The sequence below is a fragment of the Canis lupus genome, chromosome 21 (assembly GCF_048164855.1).
Source record: "Canis lupus baileyi chromosome 21, mCanLup2.hap1, whole genome shotgun sequence".
Taxonomy (NCBI): domain Eukaryota; kingdom Metazoa; phylum Chordata; class Mammalia; order Carnivora; family Canidae; genus Canis; species Canis lupus.
Genome location: NC_132858.1, coordinates 30,676,273 through 30,699,790, shown reverse-complemented (window position 1 = coordinate 30,699,790; position 23,518 = coordinate 30,676,273). Strand labels below are relative to the sequence as shown.

Sequence of the window (23,518 nt, the reverse complement as noted above, 5' to 3'; positions counted from 1 at the left end):
GGGCAAGGGGGTAACTAGGAATGGATACTTCCCGCCCCAGATGGGACGGGAGAGGGAGCCACTGGACAGGCCAGGCAGCAGGAGGGGGCTTCTGGCCCAGACTCCTCACTCCAAGGCCCTCAACCCTGCTTGGCTCCTACCTCGGGTCCCACCTGAGCCCACCATCTACCTCACAGCAGCCCATGACTGACGGGGCCAAATGCCAGGTCACATGGGCGTGTAGCCTGGACTGCAAATGCTGATTGTGTCGTGCCCCGGGTGGGCGAGCTAGGGCTAGGGCAGTCGCCACCAGGTCCAAGGGGCCTGCTCTCCCCACTCACAACCCTCACCTGTGCTCAGGAAGGTTGGGTGTACCTTGGGGCACCTGCCCTGAGCCCCAACACAGGGTCATCTCCGCAGCTGAGCGCATTGGCCAGCACAGGGCAGAGCCAGTGCTCGCTGGGGATGAGCCGGTGCCCTCCGGTGTCTTGGGCTTTCCCACTCCCAAAAGGAAGCAGTCCCGTTGCTGGCAGAGCTTGTGCACCCCTGGTCTCCTGTGTCTGTTTTCAGGGAACACCTGTTCCTTGTGAAGACCTCACCAGGGACCTGTCCCTGGGCTCCTGCTTGTTGAAGAAGCCTTGGAGAGGTCCTCAGTGGCTGCTGCGCTCCAAGGTGGGGAATGCAGAACCTTCCTCCTCTGTGGCTGTTGCAGGTGGCCCAAATCCCACATCCCAAAAATATTGCCAGAAGTGCTTCAAATCACTAAGCAAACGCTGGAGTTGCTGAAAAGTTTACTTTGGAGCTTTAAACTGCACTCTGAAAACAATCTGCGAGCTACGCGGTGCTGAGAGGCCTGGCTCCCCGCCCCCGGCTCCCGGCACACACACACACACACACACACACACACACACACACATCATTCCGGGGCAGGGCAGGACCAAGCCAGGTCAGGCCAGTTCCCCAGCAAGGTGAGACAGGACCCCGCTCGGTGCCACCGTCACTCTGCAGGGCCAGGCCAGGTTGGGGATGGCACTGGAGCCCCTCCCGACCGCAAAGTTCCCGCACGACCCCCCCTGTAAAATACCCTGTGGGCTGGCTGAGAACACTGGGGCTCATGGGGCCAAGGCCACCCACAAGCTCCCCGTCACCTGCGGAACCTGGCCCTGCCAGGCCTGCTGGGTGTGACCCCCAGTACACCCACAGTGACCTTCAGGACACCGTCTCTCCACAGGTGAGTGAAGTCCATGTAAGGTCTCACCTAAGCCCGCCTCTCCCTCCAGCTGCTCTGACAAGTGCAGGCCCAGCTCCAGCCATCACCCCCCACCGTCTGGGAGGAGCCCAGCGCTGCAGGCCTCCTGGTCCCAGCATGCCTGGACGCTCCTCTGGGCGGGCTCTCGAGTGGCAGATCTTCACAGTGGACAGAGAACCCCCCACAGACAGGCTGGCGTCTCTGGCAGGTGCCCCCCACCTGTGGGAGGGACATGTCACTGGGCACCACAAGTGGGTCCTTGTCACTCCGACTCCTTTAGCGGCCTTGCTGAAGTGGCAGTGACGCACCGAAAAGCCAAATCCGTCACCATCTTCCTTAAGAAAGTTCCTCGAGGTGGTCCTCAAGAGGCTGATAGTAGGGGCTCCAGGCCTGGGGGCCCCGGGGTCTGCCCAGGGCCGCCTCAGCTCGGCAGCAGTGCGAGGGCCATCCCGCAACTCTGCACGTCCCGCGGCCCCTGAGACACACAAGGAATGAAAGTTCCCTCCAAGGGCGCAGCTGGCGCAACGTGAGCCCCGCGAGTGGAGGGCTGCGCAGCCCCACGAGGCTACCCCTTCCTCCCCACCCCTGCTGAGCGCAGCCAAGCGGACCGGGCCTCGGCGGCGCCCTGGCCTCCGCCCGCCTGGGCGCTCGCCCTCCCACCTGGGCTGGCTGTCCCGGCCCGACAGAGCAGGGTCCCAGGGGGGCCGAGGCGGTCGCGCTGCCCAGGGACAGATCAGCCGCTGTCACACGCACAGTGGGTCCGGAGCAGCGCAGTGTGCGATGGGCAGTGGCTGCCCTGCGCCTGGAGGGACCCCGGGTGGACGGAGGAGCCGGCCCCCACCCCCGGCCCCTCCTTCCCCTCCAACTTGTGCGTCCGAGCCCCCGCCCGCCGGCCCGGGACCCCTCGCGCGTCACCTGCAGCCGCGGAGCCGGGCCGTCGCCGGCGCTCAGCTCAAATCCGGCGGCGGCCGCTGGCCCCCCGGCGCCCCCGCGCGCCCCCCGCCCGCTCCGCGCCCGGCGCCCGCCCGCCCCCCGCGCCCCGCCCATATGCAAATGTGAGGGTCTCGCAGCCAATGGCCGGCCGGGTCGGGCCCGCCCCGCTGCGCCCCAGCCAGTGGGCGCGAGGAGGGGGCGGGGCGCCACGCCCACCGCCGCGCGGCCCCTCGCGGGCGCGGCCGGCGCGTTCCTTTCCGCACGTCGGCCTCGGGGCGGGGCCGCCACCTGCCGGGCGGGGCCTGCCGGCGCCCGGCTGCGGCGGTGCGGGCGGCTCCCCCGCGGCCCGGGCGGGTGGTACGGCCCGAGGCGCTCCTGCCCCCCGCCCTCGCGGCCGGCCTGCAGCTCCGGGACGCGTGGGGCTCGGGCGCACGTAGCCGGCCGCGCCCTCGGGACGCACGTGGAGCGCGGGGCTGCGGCGGCGGCTCCGGGGCCCTCGGGCGGGGCGCGTCGGCCTGGAGGGCGCCGAGTCCGCAGGGCCCGCGGCGCAGCGCCCCCGCGCTCCGGCCCGTCCTGTCTAGGCTTCGAAAAAGTGTGAGGCCGGAGGAAGGACTGCTTCAGACCTGGGGCCCTGCGCCCTGGGTGGGCCGGGGAGGCTTGGCCCTGCCGCCCGCGCCTGCACGGCCCCTCCCGCCTCCGTGGCCGAGGGGACCCCCGGGCGGAGTCCAACGGGCTGCAGAGATGCTTGCTCCCCTTTTGTTCCTGCCGCAGGAGTCCTCCTAAGCCCTCTGTGCCCCTGCCCAGGAAGCCGGAGCCCCCCACCCTCCCTCCCTCCGGGTGCCGCACGTGTCAGACCCCTGCCCTCCCTGGAGGACTCGACTCCGGCCCTAGGCAGGTTCGGAGGAGCCCTCCGCCCGCCCTTAATTGCCCCAGGCCGCCGTGCTCCTCAGCCTCAGCCCTCTGGTCCCTGGGGGTCCACCTGTGCACCCCCCCCCCCCCCCCCGCCCTCTACACCATGTGTTCCTGGCTCTGCGTTCCTCCAGCCATGTCCCTGCGTCCCACATGTGCTGGAGCCCAGGGCCGCCCCAAACCCAGGACAGACCCTCCTGCACCACCCGCATCATCATGGCCACGTTATTTCTTCCTTTGAAAGCGCTGCTTGAGTGGCTAAGTGCTGAGGTTCCAGGGACGTGTGGGCCTTGCCCTGGACGTCAGCAGCCCAGAGCCCGGGGATAGAAATTCGAGGACAGGATGCCATGGATGTGGTCACCTGTGGCTGGAGGAAGAGCACAGAGGCCCCAGGAGCTGGCTCAGTTGTACCAGGGGTCAGAAGTGGAGGGGTCAGCAAAGCTTGGATCATGTGGTCTGGAAGGAACCCCTTGGAATCTGCAGGATCCCTGCGGAGGCAGGGTAGAGGTTTGGAGGAAAGAAACCTCTGTGTTTCAGGGTCACAGCAAAACCAGAAGTCAGGTGACTGTGAGTTCCTGTCTTGCCTTTCCTGTCTTGGACACCCTCCAGCTGTGGCCCCAAGTCCTGCTGCTTCCAAATGCACCCCTTACCACCCTCTGGGGTGGGTTGAATAGTGTCCCCTCGAAAAAATGTCTGTATCCTAATGCCTAGACCATGTGAATGCTACCTTACTTGGAAAAAGGGTCTCTGCAGCTATAATTAAGAGTTCTGAAGTAGAACCATCCAGGTTTCCCTGGATGTGCCCTAAGTCCAATGACAAATGCACTTATATGAGATAAATGAGAGATACAGACACACAGGAAGTAAGGCTACCTGAAGACAGGCAAAGTCTGGGGTGACGTGGCCACAAGCCAAGGAAGCCTGGAACACCAAAAGCCAGAAGCAAGAAAGGATTTCCTGCAGATTTCTTTCTTTCTTTTTTTTTTTTTTTAAGATTTTATTTATTTATTTATTCATGAAAGACTGAGAGACAGAGAGAGCCAGAAACAAAGGCAGAGGGAGAAGCAGGCTCCATGCACCGGGAGCCCGATGTGGGATTCGATCCCAGGTCTCCAGGATCGCGCCCTGGGCCAAAGGCAGGCGCTAAACCGCTGCGCCACCCAGGGATCCCTCCTGCAGATTTCTAAGGGAGCACAGCTGCCTTGGGTTCTGGATTTGTGACTTCTGGGGCTGCTGTATTAAGTTACCCAGCCGGTGGTCATTGGTTAGGGCAGTCCTGGGACACTAGTCTGCCCCCCTTCCCAAGTCGGGGAACACCGCTGTACCTGTCTCCTCCCCTGGCTCTGGCCCTGTATTTGCGAGCAGGCCTGACAGCGCTGGACAGAACCAAGGTAGCCCCCAGCCATGTGTCCCCTGCCTGTATAGGAAGGAAGTGTGCATCCCTGTGTGTTCCTGCCTGTGCCCTGCAGGGCGGGACAGGGCATACTAGCACACACTGCATGCCCAGCCAGGGGTGCAGAGTGTGGGTCTGCGAGGCGCAGGGCACAGGGCTTGGAAGGAGCACATGAGAGGGACAGGGGAGTGGCTAGTCAGTGTGCAGCGGACGTCAGTACCGATGCGGGTACACAGTGAGAGTACCCACATGCTTGTGAGGGGGCATCGCTACTTGGGAGGTATAGGTATGTGCCTGTGCTCTCAAGGGGTACCACCCATGTTCAATTTGGGCCCAGACCAATGGCTCTGGGAAGTTCCCTGGGGCACATCTCACATCTGAGCAGAGGCTGACGTGGCTGGGTAGGCTGTGCGCTGCCTGAGGATGCCTGCTGAGTTTCTCTACATGTCATTGGTGCATGTGTTTATTATGACAATTTTCCAGGAGCCCCCAGGAAGAACCGCAGGTGAAGGTAGGAAGGGCTGCCCCTCTCCAGGGGGACTCCAAGTTGGCTACAAGGTGATAGCCCAACTCCTTCACAGGAGGAGGTGCCCCAATACGCCATGTGAGAACCTCTGCGGGGTAGCGTCCTTCTGTCCAATGGTCTTCAGCAGGTAGGGCCAGCGCCCGCCAAGCTCCAAGCGGAGAGGAAGGGGGAGGTGCCTGGCACAGGGTAGTCGCAGTACCTGTGCTGGACCCCAATTCTCACCCAGCCAGCCCTCGACCTCCCTGTTTTACAGCCAAGGATGGGGAGGCACAGAGAGGTCCAGAAGCTCTGCTCATGGGTAAACGACTGATACACTGGTTCAAGCACCTGGCCTGGGGGACACCCAGGGCCACCCCTCTCCAGACCCCACCCCTGTGGCCCGCGGAGAGAATTTGCTCCACGGTCTTCCGCATCTCTGACGCCTTCCATTGTCCCTTTTGGCAGAGTCCGTTTCGGAGTCTGAACTAGCAGTTATTTCTCCGGTGGAGCAGAAAACGCAGCCCTCCCTTGGCGGGCCCCACTCTTCCTTCCTGTCGCAGTAGAGCCACTTGCAAGAGTTGGGGCGCTGGCTACTCTCCCCCCCCGCCCTCCGGGCTGCTGCGCAGGGTGTCAGGGACCCCGCCTCACTGTACCCTGGGCCTGGCTGCTGTCGTCCTCGCCTGGCTTCCGGATGCCCCTCTCCCGGGCTCCCCTGGGTCAACTCCGCACATCCCTCAGCAAATCCCTTTTCTTCAGAATCTTCCTGCACCTGAGCCCCAGCCCCGCCGCTCCCCGGGTCCGCCCTGCCCCGCCCCCGTGCAGACCTTGAGGGCCTGACTCCTTCCCAGGTGGGGCCCCCACGAGCTTGCCCGGTGCACCCTCATCGCCGGAGTAACACTGGCCGGGCCTGCCCGAGGCTCCTCGAGCCCGGATCCTACCCCGCAGCGCCAGTCGGCTGCTCACAACCGCGCGCGGGGCGGTGCCGGGCGGCGCCCGTGCTTTCCCGCTTCTGGACCCGACGGGACTGGGGCTGGGGTCCCCCCAGGCCGTGCCCTGCACCTGGAGGAAGCCGCGGCGGCAGAGCGGCGGGCCCCGCGGGGCTGGGGGCGTGGCCGACGGAGGGAGGGCGGGGCCTCCGCGTGGGGGCGTGCCCGGGGGCGGGGTCTCAGGGGCGGACGACGGCCGCTTCCATTCGGCCCGGGCGGGGGGCGGGGCCCGGACTGTATCATTCCCGGCGGGGGAGGCCGACGAGGAGCAGCCTACAGGCGGGGGCCCAGACACCACGAGTTGCCCAGGACGCTGGTCTTCCCGGGAGGCGGGCGGCCTCAGGAGGTGCCTTCGAGGTCTCGAGGCCCCTGGCCGCGGCGAGGGCGCCCTCCGCCACTTCAGGCTCATCTCCATCCCCCCGTCCCAGTGGTTCCCGCCTACGGGCGGGGCGGGGAGGGAGGGCCCCGGAAGCCGGGTCCGTGCACTTCCGGGTCGGGGAGCGCGCGGCGGCGGCGGTGGCAGCGGCGGCCTAGTCGAGGCGGGCTCTCGGGCGGCGGCGGCCGGCTCCGGGGGTCTGCCGGAGGGGCTCCAGGCTCTCGGGTACGTGCGGGGCCCGCGGCGGTCTCGGGGTCCCGGCCGCGCCCCGGCCGCGAGGGCCGTGCCCGAGTGCCGCGCGCTTTGTCTGCGGCCTGCCCCGCGGGGCGAGGCCTGCGCTGCGCTGGCTCCCGGCGGGCGGCGGGCGGCGGGGAGGGCGGGCCCCGGGCGGCGGGGGGCGGGGCGGGCGGGCCCCGGGCGGGCGGGGGCCCTTCGGGCCGCCGCCTGGGCGCCCCAGCCGCCCGCGCTGTCGCCCTCCCCGGTGTGGGCGGCGTGTGACCGTGTGCCCACTCGTTTCCAGCTCCTGGTAGTCCCTGCTCGCAGCGGCCTCGTCGCGGTCCCGGCGGTCCCGGCGGCCGAGCGTTCGCGGGATGCATTGCTGCTAGCTCCCGCCGTCCTCACAGCACGCCCGGGAGGAGGTACTGCCCTTCTGCCCTGCACGGGGTCCGTCGGAGCTCGGACTCCTGCTCCGCGCTGTTTGCAGCGGCGCTCGTGCCTCAGCTTGCGGCTTAGGAGGCTGTAGCACCTGCCGTTCTAGGGAGCAGGTGCTAACCCGTGCGCGAGCCTCCGCCGGGCCGGGGGTCCCGCCGAGCCCCTGGCTGCGGTTGAGGCCTCCCGGGACCGCCGGCGGTCTGCCTTGAAGTTGGAGGAAGTGCCTGGCACCTTCCAGTGCGTTCTCCGCGCCAGGCGGGTGGCTGGGGGCCTCTCCGCAGCTGCCCAGCCTGGACTCTCGCTGGCCGGGTCAGCCCCGTGCAGACCTTGAGGGCCTGACTTCTTCACTCCTATTGCAGTTCACAGTTTCTAGGTCTCCCTCCGTGTGGGCAGACCGCCAGTACAGGACGACGGTCCTGGCCGGGTGTGACCTGCTGGACCTGGCCCAGGTGCCAGTTACCACCAGAAGTCCTTTATGCTTCCTTAGTAACGGTTGGAATCGTAGGTGCTTTGGGTCCTTGCGTTTGGAGGTTTAATTATTTCCTCTAAACCCCCCTGAATCTGGAGGTAGAGCGGGAGAGCCACAGAGCACTGCCAGCACTGGCCTGTGGTCTGGAACATGTCAGCGGAGGTGGGGATGGTGGATGTGGGCAGGCACGTCTGAGCTGGGCTGCAGGTGGGGCCAGTAGGTCCTAGGCTGGGGTCCCGGTTAACACAGTTCTGACTGCAGACGTCCAGACAGGGAAAGGGCTGCTGAGGGGTCTCTAGTCGTGGCCTCTTCCTCGGTGTTTGCACAGGTGCTTGCTCTGGGAAATACTTTCAGAGGCTACCTGGGATCTTGGCCAGTGGTTCCCTGTCATGTGGTGATGGAGGGACAGACAGTGATCAGCCTCCTAGTTGACACTCTGCTGCTGCCCTCACCAGCTGTGGTGGAGGAGCACCGGGCCCACGGGACCTAACCCCACAGGTGCAGGGACTCGGGGGCTGGTATTTCTGGCAAGCCCCTGTTGTGCCAGACCTCACCGTGGCCTTGTTGACCTTTTCAGGCAGCCCTCTGAGGCAGGTCCTGCCACTGCCCGTCCCGGGTGGACCTAGGTCTTAGTGCACTAGGGGAGAAGCCAGGGGCTGTTCATTCATAGTTTTGACTTTGTGCTTGTGTAACACATTATCAAGATAAGGATCTGCACCCTAGAAACCACCCTTGGCTGTGCTCTGTCCTCTCTTGGGTGGCCTCAGGGGGTCACGTTTTCTGGTGTCTGAAGTGTCCCTGGTAGGTTTTCGTGTGTTAGTACTGTCAACCCTTGAGCAGCACCAGGATTTAGGGCTGCTGATCACCATGCAGTGGAAAATCCGAGTAGATCTTTTGATGATGGTGTACTGTTGAGCGGAAGCCTCACTGATAACACAGACAGTTGATAAACGCGTGTTTTGTGTGGTTATGTAGCGTATCCTAACAAAGTAAGCTAGAGGGGAAAATGCTACGAAGAAAATTGTAAGGAAGGAAAACACACTTATAGTAACTGTACTCATCCAAAAAATTTGCACGGAGTGGATCTGAGTGGGTTTGTGCAGTTCAAACCTGTGTTTTTCAAGGGCCAACTGTATTCACCTCTGTTGTAGGGCAGGAAAGGTGCTCATACTTCCGGGGCTGGTTAGGTATTGGAGCAGGTGTTCAAGTACCACTGTGTGGAGTCCAGTTGTGGGAATGGTGGTGACACCTGGAAGGGCTGTGGCGCTGTCCTGCCCTGTGGTCTGTACACCTCCAGCAGGTTGCCTGGGTCCCAACAGTGTTGCTGAGCCACCAAACAGGGTGCACACCCTTAGTTGAGTGGGACCGTGGCTCATTTTCTTAACTGTTAAACACTAAGTAGAAGAAAAGTGGAAGCTTTAAGGGGTTGGTAATTGTACAAAAGCACCTCGTAGTATGCTATTTCCAGGTACAAACGATATGAGGAAGTTGATAGTTTCCTCAGATTAACATGCCCTCGCTATGTTAGGAAACATCATCCTAGAATCTGGGGCTTTGTAAGGGAAGTTAGGCACTTCAGAATCTGAATCTGGCTTTGGCCCCACCGGGAGGTGATTGTCTGGGAGCATCTGTACAGAGGTGGTGGTGACGGCCCCTGGGAGAGAAGCCTGCCTGTGGGATCCACGACGAGAGCCTTACCTGGCTGGACCCACCTTCCCCCGCCCTTGCCTTGCCTCGCCTCTCTGCCTTCTGGTCTTTTTTGTGACCCCTTTCCTCTGACCTCAGACTTGGCCCCGCTACATTGAAATCCCTGCTTTGCCGCAGCTCAGGATAAGCCGTTTCATTCACCCTAGTGTCGGGATCTCTCAGGAGCGCTGAGGTGCTGTAGGTACCTGACTGGACGGAGCTAAATCATGTTCGTTATAAGTTGGTATTTCACTTTGAACGTCGGGAATCAGTGTCTTTTTTTTCTCTGTAGGCACAGTTTTGTGGTTCGAAATGCTTTGTCTTCTGTCTCCTGGCTTGGCCTCCCTGTCCTAGAGAGGCACACGTCACCCGGTCGCGGTGTGTAGCGAGTGACTGTCGGGCTTTCAGGAGAGCGCTGCATCTGGGGACGGGAACTTTTTGACTCTGGTTTGTTTCAGAGCCGAACGCCAATGTCCAGTGATGGATGACGACAGCTTGGATGAGCTTGTGGACCGAAGCCCAGGGCCAGATGGACACCGTCGACTCAGCCCTGCTGCCCTGGCCAGCAATGCTGGTGAGCCAGCCTCCCACCCCTTCCACCGAGAGCTGGGCAAGCATGGGCTTGCGGCTGGCACCTCTCAGAAGCAGGAGGGCCACCTCGTGTTTTCTCCAAGTTATTGGCTCTAGGAAAAGCAGAGTTTCCTTTTTTTTTTTTTTTTTAAGACTTTATTTATTCATGAGAGAGACAAAGAGAAAGGCAGAGACACAGGCAGAGGGAGAAGCAGGATCCCTGCAGGGAGCCCGAGGTGGGACTCCATCCCGGGTCTCCAAGACCACACTCTGGACCTTGGTGGCGCCAAGCCGCTGAGCCCCCCAGGCTGCCCCAGAGTTCCCAAAAGAGTCATCTACGTGTGTTGACTTTCAACTTTTAATCTTTTTTTTTTTTAATTTTTTTAAATTTTTTAATTTATTTTTATTTTTTTTTAACTTTTAATTTTTTTTAAAAAAGTTATTCTTTGCTTCTAATTGTGCGAGTGGTACATGTATTTATCTTATTCATTTAAGTAGTAAGATGTAAACAGACAAAGGGAGGTGTTTTTCCTACACCTGTTCCCATGTGGACAGCCACTCGTAGTGCCTCTGGCAGGCACATCTGTGAACCAGCCCTAGCTCTTTGCTGCCTTGGTTGTGACCTTTTCTCAAGGCCTGTGTTTTCACCTCTTTACTTTAGAAGAAAGCAGTGATGGCACCAGCGAGGGCTCTGAGGACGACACGGGCAGTGAGCGCAGCTACAGCACTGATGGAGAGGACCAGTCTGGTGAGAAGGCCGACATTTGGGCGGCCTCCTGATACTTTCTCTCGCTGTCGACAGGGACCCCGAGGTTTTACAAAACATTGTTGGTGGAATTGATGCCTTGAGCACACTGGCCAGCTGAGGGCTGTGAGGAACGGGGGAGCAGGCCTCCCCTGGCAGTCCCCTGCTGCGAGCCCTCACCTCCCACTGGGGCAGCGGCTTGCTGTCGATGTGATCCTTTGTTTCAGAGTTCTCTGTGACAGCACAACTTCATTAAAGTGGAGCCACATAACCAAGGTCTTCGCAGGGTGAGCACGGCAGAGTGGATTTTCTGGCATAAGGAATAGACGGCTCTTGGTGACCTGTGCTCCCCGACCCACCTAGGTCCAGGGAAGGTCTAGCATGAGCACAGGTTTGCTGTGGCCCAAGGCTGCCTGGCCAGGACTCTTCACAGGCCAGGTTGGTGGAGCCATTCCGGGCTTACTCTCACTCCTCTGACAAGAGCCCCTGAGATAACCTGGCAAATGCAGGGAATGACTTTATTAAGGAATTCCCTGCACATTTACACTGGTTGACACTCATGCCCTTGAATTTCTGCACAGGGAACATTGCCTTAAGGGACTCTGGTTGGGCACCACCTCCTGGCCACCCTGGCTGGTGCATGGCCTACACGGTGCCCAGGCCGGGCCACCCTATCTGAGGCCAGCTGTGCTCGCCTTCCTCGGAGGGAGGGCACCCTGGGCTCTGCTCATAGAATGCTGGATGTTGGGGGTTTGGCACACTGCTACTTTCCTTCTGGCATAGTCAGCAAGCCTGGAGAAGCATGGTTCTAAAGCAGATACCATGACCTGTGGATCTCAGGCTCTGTGGTTATCCTTGTTAGAATGTTACAGAAGGGTAGCTTCCTATGTGTGGGACTGCAGTAGCATGAGCCAGTGTGAGTTTGCAACTTTGTGTGTATTGGTGACATACTTGTGAATCCTGTACACAAGGACATGAACTCTGTCCTGAGTTTGCTGGTCACAAATACGGTTCTAGTGCTAGTTCCCCCAGGATTGAGTTAGGACGTTGGGCTTACCTGCGTCAGGTCTTGGGCATAGCATCGGCAGGGCTGAAGGCAGAAAATGTTGGTTCATCCCTTGAGCAAAGGTTTAAAGAGCTGCTGGATGCCAGAGAATCTGGGTGGGGCCGGGACAGAGTGCAGAAGCCAGCTCAGCGGGGGTTCCTGCTGTTCCTCAGCTCAGCTCTTAGCGGCAAAGACAGTGGCATGAAGCAGCAGTTACAAGGGTGATAAATGCCAAGGGTAGGTGTGCAGGGGCATCGCCAGAAGAGGGGTTCTGTGGACCTGGAGTGAAGCTTCCAGAGAGACCCGTCTGAGCTGTGATGTGAAGGACAGGAGGAGGTGGCCGGGCAGTAGTGGACAGAGTGCTGCTGTGCAGGGCCATGTGGCACAGAGCTCAGTGCCCAGGAGGGAGGGGGGGGTGGGTGCAGGGCCTGCAGGTGCTATGGGGAGGGAGGGCCCTGAGGCCCTGGTCCTGGCTGGCAGGCCAGTGCCCTTTGTTCCTCCAGCCCCAGCCTTGGGAATGAGAGATGTGACTGACTCCTTAGCAAGTGGGAAGTGTCATCAGACCTTGAGAAGGGCGTTTCCTGTATCCCAATGGGCTGGCCCTTCCCAGAGCAGCTCCTTATGCTTGTTGTTCTTCTTGCCCTAGTATTTATATCCCTGAAAATCACTTGCTTGATTGCTTTGTGGAGTTTCCAACTCTTTTTTTTTTTTTTTTCCCTCAAGATTTTTATTTATTTGAGGTAGAGCGTGAGCGGTGGGGAGGCAGAAGGAAAGGGAGAAGCAGATTCTCCCCTGAGCAGGGAGCCTGACCCCAGGACCCCAGGACCCCAGGACTATGATCTGAGCCAAGGGCAGGTGCTTAAAGTTTCCAGCTTTAAGTATTCTCTGCTTAAGGGGCGCCTGGGTGGCTCAGTTGGATGAGTGTTCGACTCTTAATTTCAGCTCAGGCCATGCATGGTGGGGGGGGGGGGGTGTGTGTGTCTGTGCTCAGCAGGGAGTCTGCTTAAGATTCTCTCCCCCTCCCTCTGCCCCTCCCCCTGCTTGCACACACATGCATTGCACGCACACGTTCTCTCTTTAAAATAAATAAATTTTTAAAAAAGATTTTATTTATTTATTTGACAGAGCACAGTCAGGGAAAAGGAGAAGCATACTCCCTGCTGACCAGGGAGCCCGATGTAGGGCTCAACCCCAAGACCTTGAGATTATGACCTGAGCTGATACAGATACTTTACTGATTGGCCATCCAGGCGCCCCTAAAATTAATAAATCTTTAAAAAAATAATATATATATATAACGTTCTTAAGGCTTACCACAAAAACTGAGAACTCAGGCCTCTGATCTGTAGCCTCACCAGCTCCCCAGGCCACACGTGCATGTGCTCCACAGGGAGCTGTGATGACCATGGGACCGTGAGTCACTGTGGTCTACTGAGGGCACAGCTCCGTGGCACCCCCATCTCTGGCTCCAGCCTGGGCCGTGTTCTTGGGGACCCTGCACTTGTCCACACTGGGGTTTTCAAGCCCGCTGCCAGGCCAGGCCTGCACGCTCCCCTGCACCTTCCTCGGTGTGACCCCTTGTCGAGCTGGGGCCGTCCCCGGCAGCCCCTGAGAGGGGGTGGGTGGGGGTAGACGGCTCTGCCTCATGTGCCTGCACAGATCTTTAGCACCCTCGTCATTGCTGGTCACCATCCCTCAGAGGCTTCAGAAACGTTGCTCCATGTGCCCAGACGCTGTGCAGGGGCCACGGGGCCCTCAGATGGCCAATTCTGCCTTTCAGAATTCCGTGGGAAGAGTGATCATCTGGCCTCAATGTACTTGTGCTCACTTGACCCTTAGTGAAGCGGGGAAGCTGAGAGAAGCCCATTCTCCGTAGCTTCCCACCTGCCCTTTTCCAAAATGTTTGCGTATCAGTTTCATTAGTGTTTTTCTCTGGCTGCCCAGGACGGTGTGCTGACCATCTCCGGGGTTCCAGGCTCAGCAGCCCCTGTGTGGTTACTGGTCCTTTGCTCAGGTCTCAGCTGCTGACCTCAGGAGTCCCTGGGCCACGGTTCCCATCCGAGGCTCAGGGTCCTCCTCCAAGGTCGGCTGGTTGGCAGAGTTGAGGTCTCGAGGGAGTAGGGCTGAGGTCCTAACCCCTGGCTGGCCGTCGGCCGGGGTCTCCGCTCGTGGAGGCCGGCCCCTTGGTCGGCGGCAGTTCACAGCTGCTCGCTTCTACACCTGCAGGAGCACGTTGCTCTGTGACCCGCCGGAGAGAACGGCTTCTGAAGGATTCACCTGATTAGGTTGAGCCGCCAGGGATTACTTCCCTCTGCCTCGCAGCGGCCGCCGCAGGGACTAGGTGATGACAGCCCATCGAGGCACTGGCTCTGTCCTCCCCTGAAGGGATTGGGTACGGTTGAGTCCTAGGCCTTGTGAGGACCTTGCCTGCCACACCGCTGGTGCAGGTGAACTCGTGGGAGGGAAAACGAAACGCATATGTTGACTGCTGTGTTGAGCTGAAAGCGTCTCCCTTTCTGCTGGTCAAGCCCCAGCCCCAGAGCCTCTCACAGATTGATCAGAACTGTTGTAGCCAAACTGCCTAGTTAGGACTCTGTGGTCCCTCCATCTCCTAGGAGAGAACAACACCTGTAAGGAAGGTGTCAGCTGGAGGCAGATAATTTGTTAACGCCATCTGCTTTGAGACGGTTCTGGAGTGTGTCGCCACCATTTGGAGGCTGCTGTGTCGAGCAGGGGCAGTTTTTGGGGGCGGGCCCCTGGGAGCTGCTCTGGTGGTGAGGGTTCTGATTGTGCCCTCATCGAGATGGGGGCTTGCAGAGCTGGTGTGGCCCCCTCGGCCAGTGCCCCGTCCTCTTAGCTTGGGAGCTGCTTCTGGTGAGGTGCCCAGGGATGGTCACACCTGGCAGGGCTGCAGGAAGGGGGTCTGTCTCTTGAGTGTGGATTTGGAAGTGTGCCTTCCTGAGAGCAGCTGTAGCCTGCTCCTGGTGCTCCAGCTCACAAAGTGGTGTTTCTTCTTTCTCAAGGGTCCGAAGATTCTGAAGAAGGAGGAAGAGGAGAAGAGGACATGGAGGCGTTAGTAGCTGTGGTGGACACTCAGGGGAAGCTGGAAGACAACGGTGCATTTAATTCTGATGATGATGCCGAGAGCTGCCCAATTTGTCTCAATACTTTCCGGGACCAGGCTGTGGGGACACCCGAGAACTGTGCCCATTATTTCTGTCTGGACTGTATCGTGGAATGGTCCAAGGTGAGTGAGGCCACTTCTCTCTGGGGTGCTTCCTTCCTTCAGGATGACCTCTATCCATTGAAAGTGACCCTGCCGGCTGCCAGCCACTTGCTGGGTGGTGGTCTCTGTTCTGCAGTAAAATTGGGGCCAGAGGGTTGGGTCCTAGCTTGGTCATTGCTTTGGTTGGTGTGCTGTTGGCTCTGGGGATTACCAGTAAAGCTCACTGTGGGGTGATGTGCTCGTGGAGTGTGGGATGAAGAGGCAGGAGAGAGGAGGGTTATTTCTGGGTCAGTGTCCCTTGAGGACCTGCCTGCAGAAATCATGAGTGACGTAGAGGCAGTCTGTGGCCAGCAGAGTCAGCCCAGTGTGCTGTGGCCCCGCAGGGTGGGATCGTCTCATAGATGCAGAGGAAGCGTGAGATGCAACTTGGGACTGAGTAATAATAACCAGCAGTGAAGGGAGCCAGCCTTAAAACAGATGAAGGGAATTTACCAAAAAATACACGGTATATTTCAAACTTTTTATTGTAAAAACTTTCAAAGAAGTAGTCTAGGACAGGAGGAGTGATGTGTGCCCCCACCTGCTGCTCGTCTCTGCCTTCAAGAACTGTTAAGTCTGCTCTCCGTGTTTTCTCTCCTCTCCCCAGCCTGGAACTTCCCCGGCATGGTCGGTGTGTGCAGATAGCCCACCTCCATGCCCCACCTCCCCCAGCGACATTAGCAATAACCCCGTGGCCAGCCCTGCTCCCCGTTCTTCCAGAGAGCTCAGAAGCATCTCTGTGGGAGTCTGTTTGAACCTCGGCCATGTTCCTGCCAGCCCCGTGGCCACACGGCTGCTGGCTGCTGGCTCCCGGCTCCCGGCTCCCAGTGGTGTTGAGGGTTTCCTTGCCCCTGGCACTACTTGTTTCTGTTCCACGGCAGTGGATCCATGGCACAGGTTAGGTTAAGGTTTAGGGGCAAAGCCTTATACACTGAGGAACACGACATGGTGCTGGCTGTTTGTCTTCTAATCAATATGCTGGATTAATGGAAGCAAAAAAAGATAGAAATGTCACATAGGAAAAGGTGTTCTTTGCAAATAATGTTTGTCAACATAGATGTTTTACAAACAATTAGAATATGAAATTCAGCAATATTGTTGGACACAAGATTAACAAAAATTAAGAGACTCAGAAGTGAGTCATAAAAAGACATGCGCGACCTTGAAAGAGTTTTTCTAAAACTGTTGAGATCAATGAAGAAGGAGCACTTTCTGGAGAAGTCCCGGCTCTGAGATCCCTCATCTCATCCCCACCCTGACCAAGCGTCCAGAGCCTCGAAGTGCTGTGAAATTCATAGAGGAGGGAAAGAAAATACCAAGAGTCACCCGTCCTTTTGAACTAGGGAGAAGTCACCCATTGGATACTAAGACTTATAAAAGTATGACTACGCCAGGATCCGTCCAGATGTGGGGACCTGAAAAGCACCGTCACCCACGGCGGCCAGCAGGTGGCATCTCACGAGGAGAGCGGGTCTCTGTAAACGAGTGTGGGATGGGGAGGAGGGCTCCGCTCACAGCGCACACAGAGCGCCCCCTGGAGCCAAGATGGGAAGTTAGCGAGCCGTGCTCTGAAGCCTTCAGAAGAAAATGCGGGGCAGCTGTGGGGACAGACCTCTAACCCTGGGCAGCAGCTGCCAGGAGACTTTACACAAGGGCAGCGCATGCAGGAGTTGGGAGTGGGTTCCACCGTGAGGTCTCGCCACAGGTGCCGGAAGGTCAGACCAGAGACCATGGGAGGATGGGAGCCCCTGTACCTCTCAGATCGGAGGGAGTGTAACTCGTGAGCCCTGGGGCTCATGCACTGGTAGCCGTGAGCTGGCGAGGAGACACCAGTCTGCACCACTGTCCTCGGGTGTGCAGGCAACCTGTTTACCCACCCACGCTGGAAACAGCACATGAACCGGCCACCGTCGGGCCGCCTGCTGGTCCCCAGCAGTGTGTGCAGCCACAGCCCTGTCCTGAGGACGGATGTCCGGGACCCCAGGGAAGCACACAGCCTGGAGGGAGGGGAGGGGGCTGAGGGTTTGGGTGGTGACTCCGTGGATGAAATTTATCAGAGCTCATCGAAATACACATTTAAAAAGAATATGTATGATACACCCGATAAAGGTATTTTAAAACAAGGAACTTCCGTGCATCCAAACCATATTGATAAGAAGCATCCAGAACGTGTATCTGATGCATAGTCACACTGTGTAAGGAAATACCAGAATTTACTAGGAAAGAGATGTCAAACAGCCTTGTGCGTGGGAACACGGGTAAAGGCTTTGCCCACAGGCCGCAGAGGAGGGGCCCGATGGCCAGCGACTGGGCTGTCCCTGCTGGAGGCCGGCCTGGGACCCCCACTCTTCTGCTTGTTGAGCATTCAGCAGTGATGGGTAACGTGTGTGGGCTCACAGCTGGCTTTCCTTCCCTCGCCCCTGCGACTTAGCACAGGGCACATAGGTGTGCAGTGAAGATTTGATGATCAATGTTAAACAAGTTCGTGATTTTTGAGGGAGTTCTTTGAGTATGGCTGGTATTAATGGTGAAAATCCTCTGGGATCCTGATACAATTTTAATTTCTTACAGAATGCCAATTCCTGTCCCGTCGATCGAACTATATTTAAATGTATTTGTATTCGAGCCCGGTTTGGTGGTAAAATCCTGAAGAAGGTAAGTGTGGCTGCTGTGGAGAAGCGCCCCTGCCCCCCATGCCTCCTGACATTGGTCCAGGTCTGATGGGAGAAGGTGCTTTCAGGAGTTGATTGGCTTTCCTTTTTTTTATTTTTAAAGATTTTATTTATTCATTCATGAAAAACAGAGAGAGAGGCAGAGACACAGACAGAGGGAGAAGCAGGCTCCATGCAGGGAGGCCAATGTGGGACTCAATCCTGGGTCTCCAGGATCACATCCTGGGCTGAATGCGGTGCTAAACCGCTGAGCCACCTGGGCTACCCTGATTAGCTTTCCTAAAGTGAGCAAATTTTGGTTAAGTGCGCTTTAGAAACCCACTAAAATGTCGTTTGCAGCATGAGGGTGAAGTGGGTTGATGGTTCTGGGTGGGAAGGCAGTTTCTCAGACTTCCTCCTCCCACCTCCCGCGTGTCTTTTCTCCGGCTCACAGCCACGGGGGAGAGGGAAAGTGAGGGTAGAGCCTGGGCTCCCCGGGGACCACACCCCCGACAGCGCTGGGCCCCGTCATGTGTGAGAGGGCGGGGAAGGAGGAGCTCCCTTTGCTCTCCAGTGCATGCGTTTGCTTGTGTGCTTTGCAGAGCTCGAAGGGCCTATATGAGTCTCCTGTTGTCAGGGAGGAGCATCACGGAGACTCGGACACACGCCTTAGACATGCCTCTTATAACCGTAGACCCGCTGTTTTATTTACAAAGGGCCCAAGGCCGTAGATGCATGGGGACTTTGGTGCTGGGCGTGCAGGTTTCTCGTGGGCTCAGTGCTGCGCTGGCTCAGGTTTGTGCGCAGGTGGCAGCTCTGGCTTTGCTGACTCTGGCCCCTGACCCAGACGCACTGCTCTCCTTCCCTGGAACCTGGGCCTGTCCCCGCATCACGTAGGCAGCCTTCATTTACCTGGAGCTTCTGCCAAAGGAGCATGTGGACGCTGAGCTCGTCCTGTGTGTGCCGAGAGGCATGGGGGTGCAAAGTCCGGGAGCGCACGAGCTAGCCCAACTGGAGAGCATCGGAGAGTGACAGGCAGTGCAGCAGGTTAGGGAGGACCCTAAGTCCCCCCCCACCCCCCCCCCGGGCTCTGGAAGAAGGGTGGGATGAGTGCTGACACCGGTGGAGGGAGAGCGGGACGGGCTGTGGCCACAGCGAGGAGGACGGAGGTGGCATCCCATGTGAAGGGAGCGTGTCCACGACCCTCACACATGGGGTGGCTCAGAAAACGGAAGCCCAGAGTCCCGCGCCTCCGAGCCTGCGTGGGGAGGGCGTGCTCCGTGCGTGCCCGTGACTGCCACCGTGTTGCTGCGCGTCTGCCTGCCCTTGCTGGGGCCTAGGACAGTTCTCGAGAGGATAAAGGCCTGCTGCTTTTATTCTGCTTCTCTCTTGCCGTTTGCGGTGACCGTGTCCTGGCTGGTCCCCACCTGCCCGCTCTGGGGCCTTCCCACGGGAGAAGCTGCTCCGTCCGCTACGCGTGAGCAGAATTGCTGACTCTGGGGATCAGGCTCCACTTGCTGTGTGACCGGCAGGGCTTTTCTGCTCTCAGATTCCAGTGGAGAATGCCAGAGCCGGAGAAGAGGAGGAGGAGGACCCGACCTTCTGTGAGGTGTGCGGCCGGAGTGACCGGGAGGACCGTCTGCTCCTCTGTGACGGCTGCGACGCCGGGTGAGCCTGGGGCCCCTCACAGCAGCTCCGGGAGCAGAGGAGCTGCTTCTGCTGTCCCGATCCCTGACCAGCAGGACGTCACATAGGGCTGCTGCTCCGTGCGTCATGCTGTGTGCTGTGGCCGCTGAGGCCAGGCCCCTGTGTCGGGAGCACCTGAGTCCCAGGCCACTGGTTGGTAGCCGGCAGGGCTCACAGGCTCTTCCCACCGCTTATACCCCTGCTCTTCCCCCAGAGATTCTGAGACTGCTTAGCAGAGGTGCACATAAGGCTACAGGATGGAGAAGAGCCGAGGGGAACCTGAGAAATGGGGGCCGGGAGCCCAGACGTAGGTCACGTACAGGACCCCGCCTTCTACGAGGTCAAGTGACCCGTGTCTAGCAGACTCTGGCTCCTGGGAGCCTTTCCCCGGCCTCCTTGCATCACTCTTCCTTTCTCGGGGGTTTTTCTGCTGTGAGCTCGTGCTGAGGGGGTTGTGGCAGCCTCTTGAGAGACACGAGTGGTGGTAGGAGGAGCCCGTGGGGCTGTCAGGTCCGCAACTTCGTCTTGTAGGTAGCCCTTCTGAGGGTTGGGCTGAGAAGCAGCAGGCGGCCAGCAGTCTCGAGCCCTGGTGGCCCAGAGCTGGCCCTAGAGGCCCCCCGGTTGCAGACTGGCCCAGGCTTTGACCCCTGACCAGGGCCTGCCTCCCCAGTGCCTCCTGCGTGGAGCTCAGTTGGCCACGTGCTCGCTCCCCAGATGATTGCCACATGCTGTGCGTTTATCCTCCCTAGGCACCTCCACTCGCACGGTCTGTCCAGGCTCCCTTCTCACGAGTGGCTGCTTGTGTGTGGGTGCTCCCGTTAGAGGTCCCAGCTGTGTCTGATTGCCCCCTGCTCACTGCTTGCTGTGAGGACAGGAGAGGGCTGGCTGCCGTGGGTGTCCTGTGAACCCTCGAGGCCAGTCCCTGCTCTTGCCAGCCCTGTGCCTCGTTTACTGACTTGACTGTGTGTGAGCAGGAAGCTGAGGAAGTATGGTCTTGTGAGGCCCTGGGGCCGAGCGGGCAGCTCAGCACTCAGAGCTCAGCTCACGCAAAACCAGTCCTTTCCACGTGCTTGTGGCCACTGTGGGCCTGGCACAGCTGGAGGGTGCAGGAGAGGCCATTAGAGGTAGGAGGGACTGCCTGTGGCCCTCGTCGCTGGCCTCACCTCTGCAGCCCGGGATCCCAGCTGGATGCCAGACGTGGGTGCCTTCTGGTGGCCTTGAAGGCAGCGGGGAGCCCAGGTGAGGCTGTTGGAACTCCTGCTCACTAGGCCTCGTTGTTTTCCTGCAGCTTCTGAATCAAGCCCACGGTGCTCAGCTCCTTCGTCACAGTCTGTTCTTAATCCTACTAACTTGGCGGTGACACGTAGGGATATCTCACAACTCTATTTACTATCCTAAACTGTGTTCATAAATGTAACGTGTCAACATGTCTTACGTGCTTGGGTTATTTAGCAGATAACTCAAGTACATAAAACTCCTAATGAATCTAGAGCGTTCAGACGGATGAGCATAGTGATCTGTCTCCAAGCATCCTCACACTTAACGTTTCCCACCTGCTAAATCCTCCTGTGAGATGCTGTCGTTACCAAGTACGAAATGACTCAGTTGTTCTTTTAGAGATGGAAGCACAAGGCCGTAGATACACAAACGTGTAGCAGATCTCTTCACTTACAGGAAGCAAGGTTCACATTATCTCTGATGCTTAAAAAAAATTTGCAATTAAATGTAAAGGTGTCCAGTCACTAGGGAAACCTCCGAGGACATCATGGTGCCGCATCACTGTGGCGTCCTGGCGGGCAGGGGGGGCGGTTCTGGGCGGCTGCAGTGGCGGGGCCCTCTGTCAGTGTGAGTCCAAGCAGCCTGGCCTGTGGACTCACCAGCAGCCTCCACTCGAGGTCCTGGAGCTTGGCATGAGGAGAAAACCGGGTGGACCATGTCGGAGCCTTGAAATGCTTTGTGAGAAGCAACGCTGTTACTGATCCTACCCCTGAAAAAGCACGTGGGGTGGCTTCTGAGGCTGGTGTCCACTGCGGGTGCTGCCCAGGACTTGATGCTGGCCTGGGCTTGCTGGCTTGCATTCCGGGAGGAACCTCTCAGCCCTCACTTCCATTCTTGTGGTTCTCATGTGAGGTCCCAGCGGGAGGGTCACGTGGTGAGGGTTTCCACCTGTCCTGGCTCCCTGGATCCCCACGGTCCAGCGTGGTGAGCTGTCCGTGGTTCTTAATCTGGGCTCAGGTCGCCCGGGATTTGTCCGGGTCTTGGGCTGGAGAAGTTTGGGCCAGCTTGGAGAAGGCTGGCACGGGCAGCCCGCGTCAGCAGTGACTCTTCTAAACCGCTGTCCTTGAAGGTTGGATAGAAGGAACTGGATGACCGTGGTCAGGCCACGCCTCCATTCACTCAGCAGACAAAGCCTTTCTTTCTGTATTAGCTCCTCAGACTGGATTGTGAAGTGTGAGGTGCCAGCATTTGAAACTCTTGGGACTGCTGAATGATGCTGGGGGGGCGGGGGGCGAGCAAGGACAAACCGAGGTCTCAACCAACCACAGACAAGCCTCCAGGTGCAGGACATCTGCCACGGTCAGCTGCAAGTCCCCCACGGGACAGAGCTGCCCTGGATCACATGGCCACCTAACTCAGTCCCTCCATGTAGGACACCTCCCGTGGAGGCTTCGGGGACCGTGGGGCCCCCTTTGGAGGGCAGAGCTGCCCAGCATCCCTGTGGGAAGGACGTGGGAACACTTGGAGCCTGATGTGTCCCGTGTGATGCACACGGAGCCCACGCCATGTCCTCAGGGTCAGGTCTGGAGAGACGCTCTGGGCTGCCAGCAGCGCCTTCCTGCTGTGTGCTCGTGGCCTTTTCTCTGCCAGGAGACGGAGCACTGGGTGCCTCCGTCTCCTAAGGACCCCACTCTGTGGGTCAGGGCCCCACCCTCACGACCTCTTGTAACCTCAGCCCCCAGCGATCCCATCTCCAAATGCAGCCACTTCAGGTGTCCGGGCTTCCACCTGGGCTTGGAGACACGAATCTGTCTGCAGCCAGGTGTGTCACGCTCCTGTGACCCACGGGCATGGCCGTCGGTGGCCCTGGGTCGTACAGTGACCCTGTGTGTGCCCTCTGGCTCCCGTAGGTACCACATGGAGTGTTTAGACCCTCCTCTCCAGGAGGTACCGGTGGATGAGTGGTTCTGTCCAGAATGTGCTGCGCCTGGAGCTGCTGCCGACGCCGGTAAGGCCCACCTCAGTCCCAGGCAGGGAGCACTCAGCAGAGTTCTCGCGGGAGACCCCGTAAGGCTGTGTGGGTGTGGCGGGCGCTCCTCAGTCCAGGACCTTTGTCCTTTGCAGATGCAGGTCCTGTGAGCGAGGAAGAGGTGGCCCTGCTCTTGGCTGACGTGGTGCCCACCACCAGCCGGCTTCGGCCGCACGCAGGGAGGACCCGAGCTATTGCCAGGACGAGGCAGAGCGAGAGGGTCCGCGCGACCGTGAACCGGAATCGGATCTCCACCGCCAGGAGGATCCAGGTGGGTGCGCTGTGGCCGCCAGCCCAGCTGTAGAGCCGCCCAGGGGCTCTGGGGAGGGGGGCGGTCAGCAGGGGGCGGTGTGCGAGGGCAGCCGTGTGCGCGGTCGAGCCCCACGTCCTGGCTGCTGTGAAGGGAACCGGGCCCAGCTTGCCCCACACCAGCCTGCCGGCCCCCCGTGGGCCTGCACCGCCCGTGCGCTGCTTCCGGTAGCAGCACGGGCTGCTGTCAGCACTGGGAGGGCGCTCGCCAGGGGAAGGCGCGGAGCACGGAGCACCTGGCTGGGGGGCTCGGACCCCGTGGACCCCGTGTCCATCTCCCTGCGTGGCCCTGCTCCGCACCGGCACGGTGCCCTGGCCCTGCAGCTGGCTCCTCGCGGCCTGCCTGGCCCTCTTCCGCGTACCCGCCCTAAATGTGTTGTTGGGGGGCCCTCCCAGGCCTTGAGCGCCCTCAGGAAGCCTGCTGCGGTTTGTCTTTGAGAAGCGAGAAGGGGACACCCGCTAAGCCTGCTGGCAGCCCGAGGGTATCTGGCCCCCATGGGTGGCCTGGTGGGGGCCAGTGTGGGGTCCCTCAAGGCTCTGGGGGGGGGGCGCTGCCCCGCCAACGGCACCCTCCTTGCCATGCAGCATGTCCCGCGGTACCTCATGTCTTCTCTGCTGGATGAGACCATCGAGGCGGTCGCTGCGGGTCTGAGCACTGCCGTGTACCAGCGCCCCGTGACGCCCCGGGCCCCCAAGCGCAGGAGGAGAACAGGTAAGCCCAGGTGTGGCCCGGCCCCCAGGAGCTTCACCCCAGAGCCCCTGCAGGTTCTGCAGGCTGGTGTTTTCAGGGGTCAGAAGGGCCGCGCGGGTCTGGTCTGTGCACGTGTGAACGTTGCTGCAGGCCTTGAGGTCTCTGCAGCCACA

The 23,518-nt window shown here is 59.6% G+C and overlaps 1 protein-coding gene and 1 long non-coding RNA gene across 4 annotated transcripts in view; one reads left to right on the top strand and one right to left on the bottom strand.

Annotated features, from left to right (window-relative positions):
* Positions 1-756: 756 nt before the first annotated feature.
* Positions 757-2,217, bottom strand: LOC140613499 (uncharacterized). The gene is made up of 2 exons (XR_012014502.1): positions 2,144-2,217; positions 757-1,703 (listed from the first exon to the last, which is right to left on the bottom strand). It is a non-coding gene; the product is annotated as an uncharacterized lncRNA (long non-coding RNA).
* A 4,217-nt stretch (positions 2,218-6,434) lies between these two features.
* The window catches only part of PHRF1 (PHD and ring finger domains 1), a 28,457-nt gene continuing 11,373 nt past the window's right edge, over positions 6,435-23,518 (top strand). For 2 of the 3 annotated variants that reach the window (XM_072791222.1, XM_072791220.1), the window contains exons 1-10: positions 6,435-6,555; positions 6,851-6,968; positions 9,595-9,710; positions 10,368-10,454; positions 14,520-14,743; positions 17,333-17,416; positions 18,962-19,080; positions 22,227-22,324; positions 22,441-22,616; positions 23,240-23,366. In XM_072791222.1, coding sequence (XP_072647323.1) covers positions 9,617-9,710; positions 10,368-10,454; positions 14,520-14,743; positions 17,333-17,416; positions 18,962-19,080; positions 22,227-22,324; positions 22,441-22,616; positions 23,240-23,366 — 1,009 coding nt within the window. In that variant the 5' untranslated portion in view covers positions 6,435-6,555; positions 6,851-6,968; positions 9,595-9,616. The remainder of the gene's footprint in view (positions 6,556-6,850; positions 6,969-9,594; positions 9,711-10,367; positions 10,455-14,519; positions 14,744-17,332; positions 17,417-18,961; positions 19,081-22,226; positions 22,325-22,440; positions 22,617-23,239; positions 23,367-23,518) is intronic. The other variant, XM_072791221.1, reaches the window with a different exon arrangement.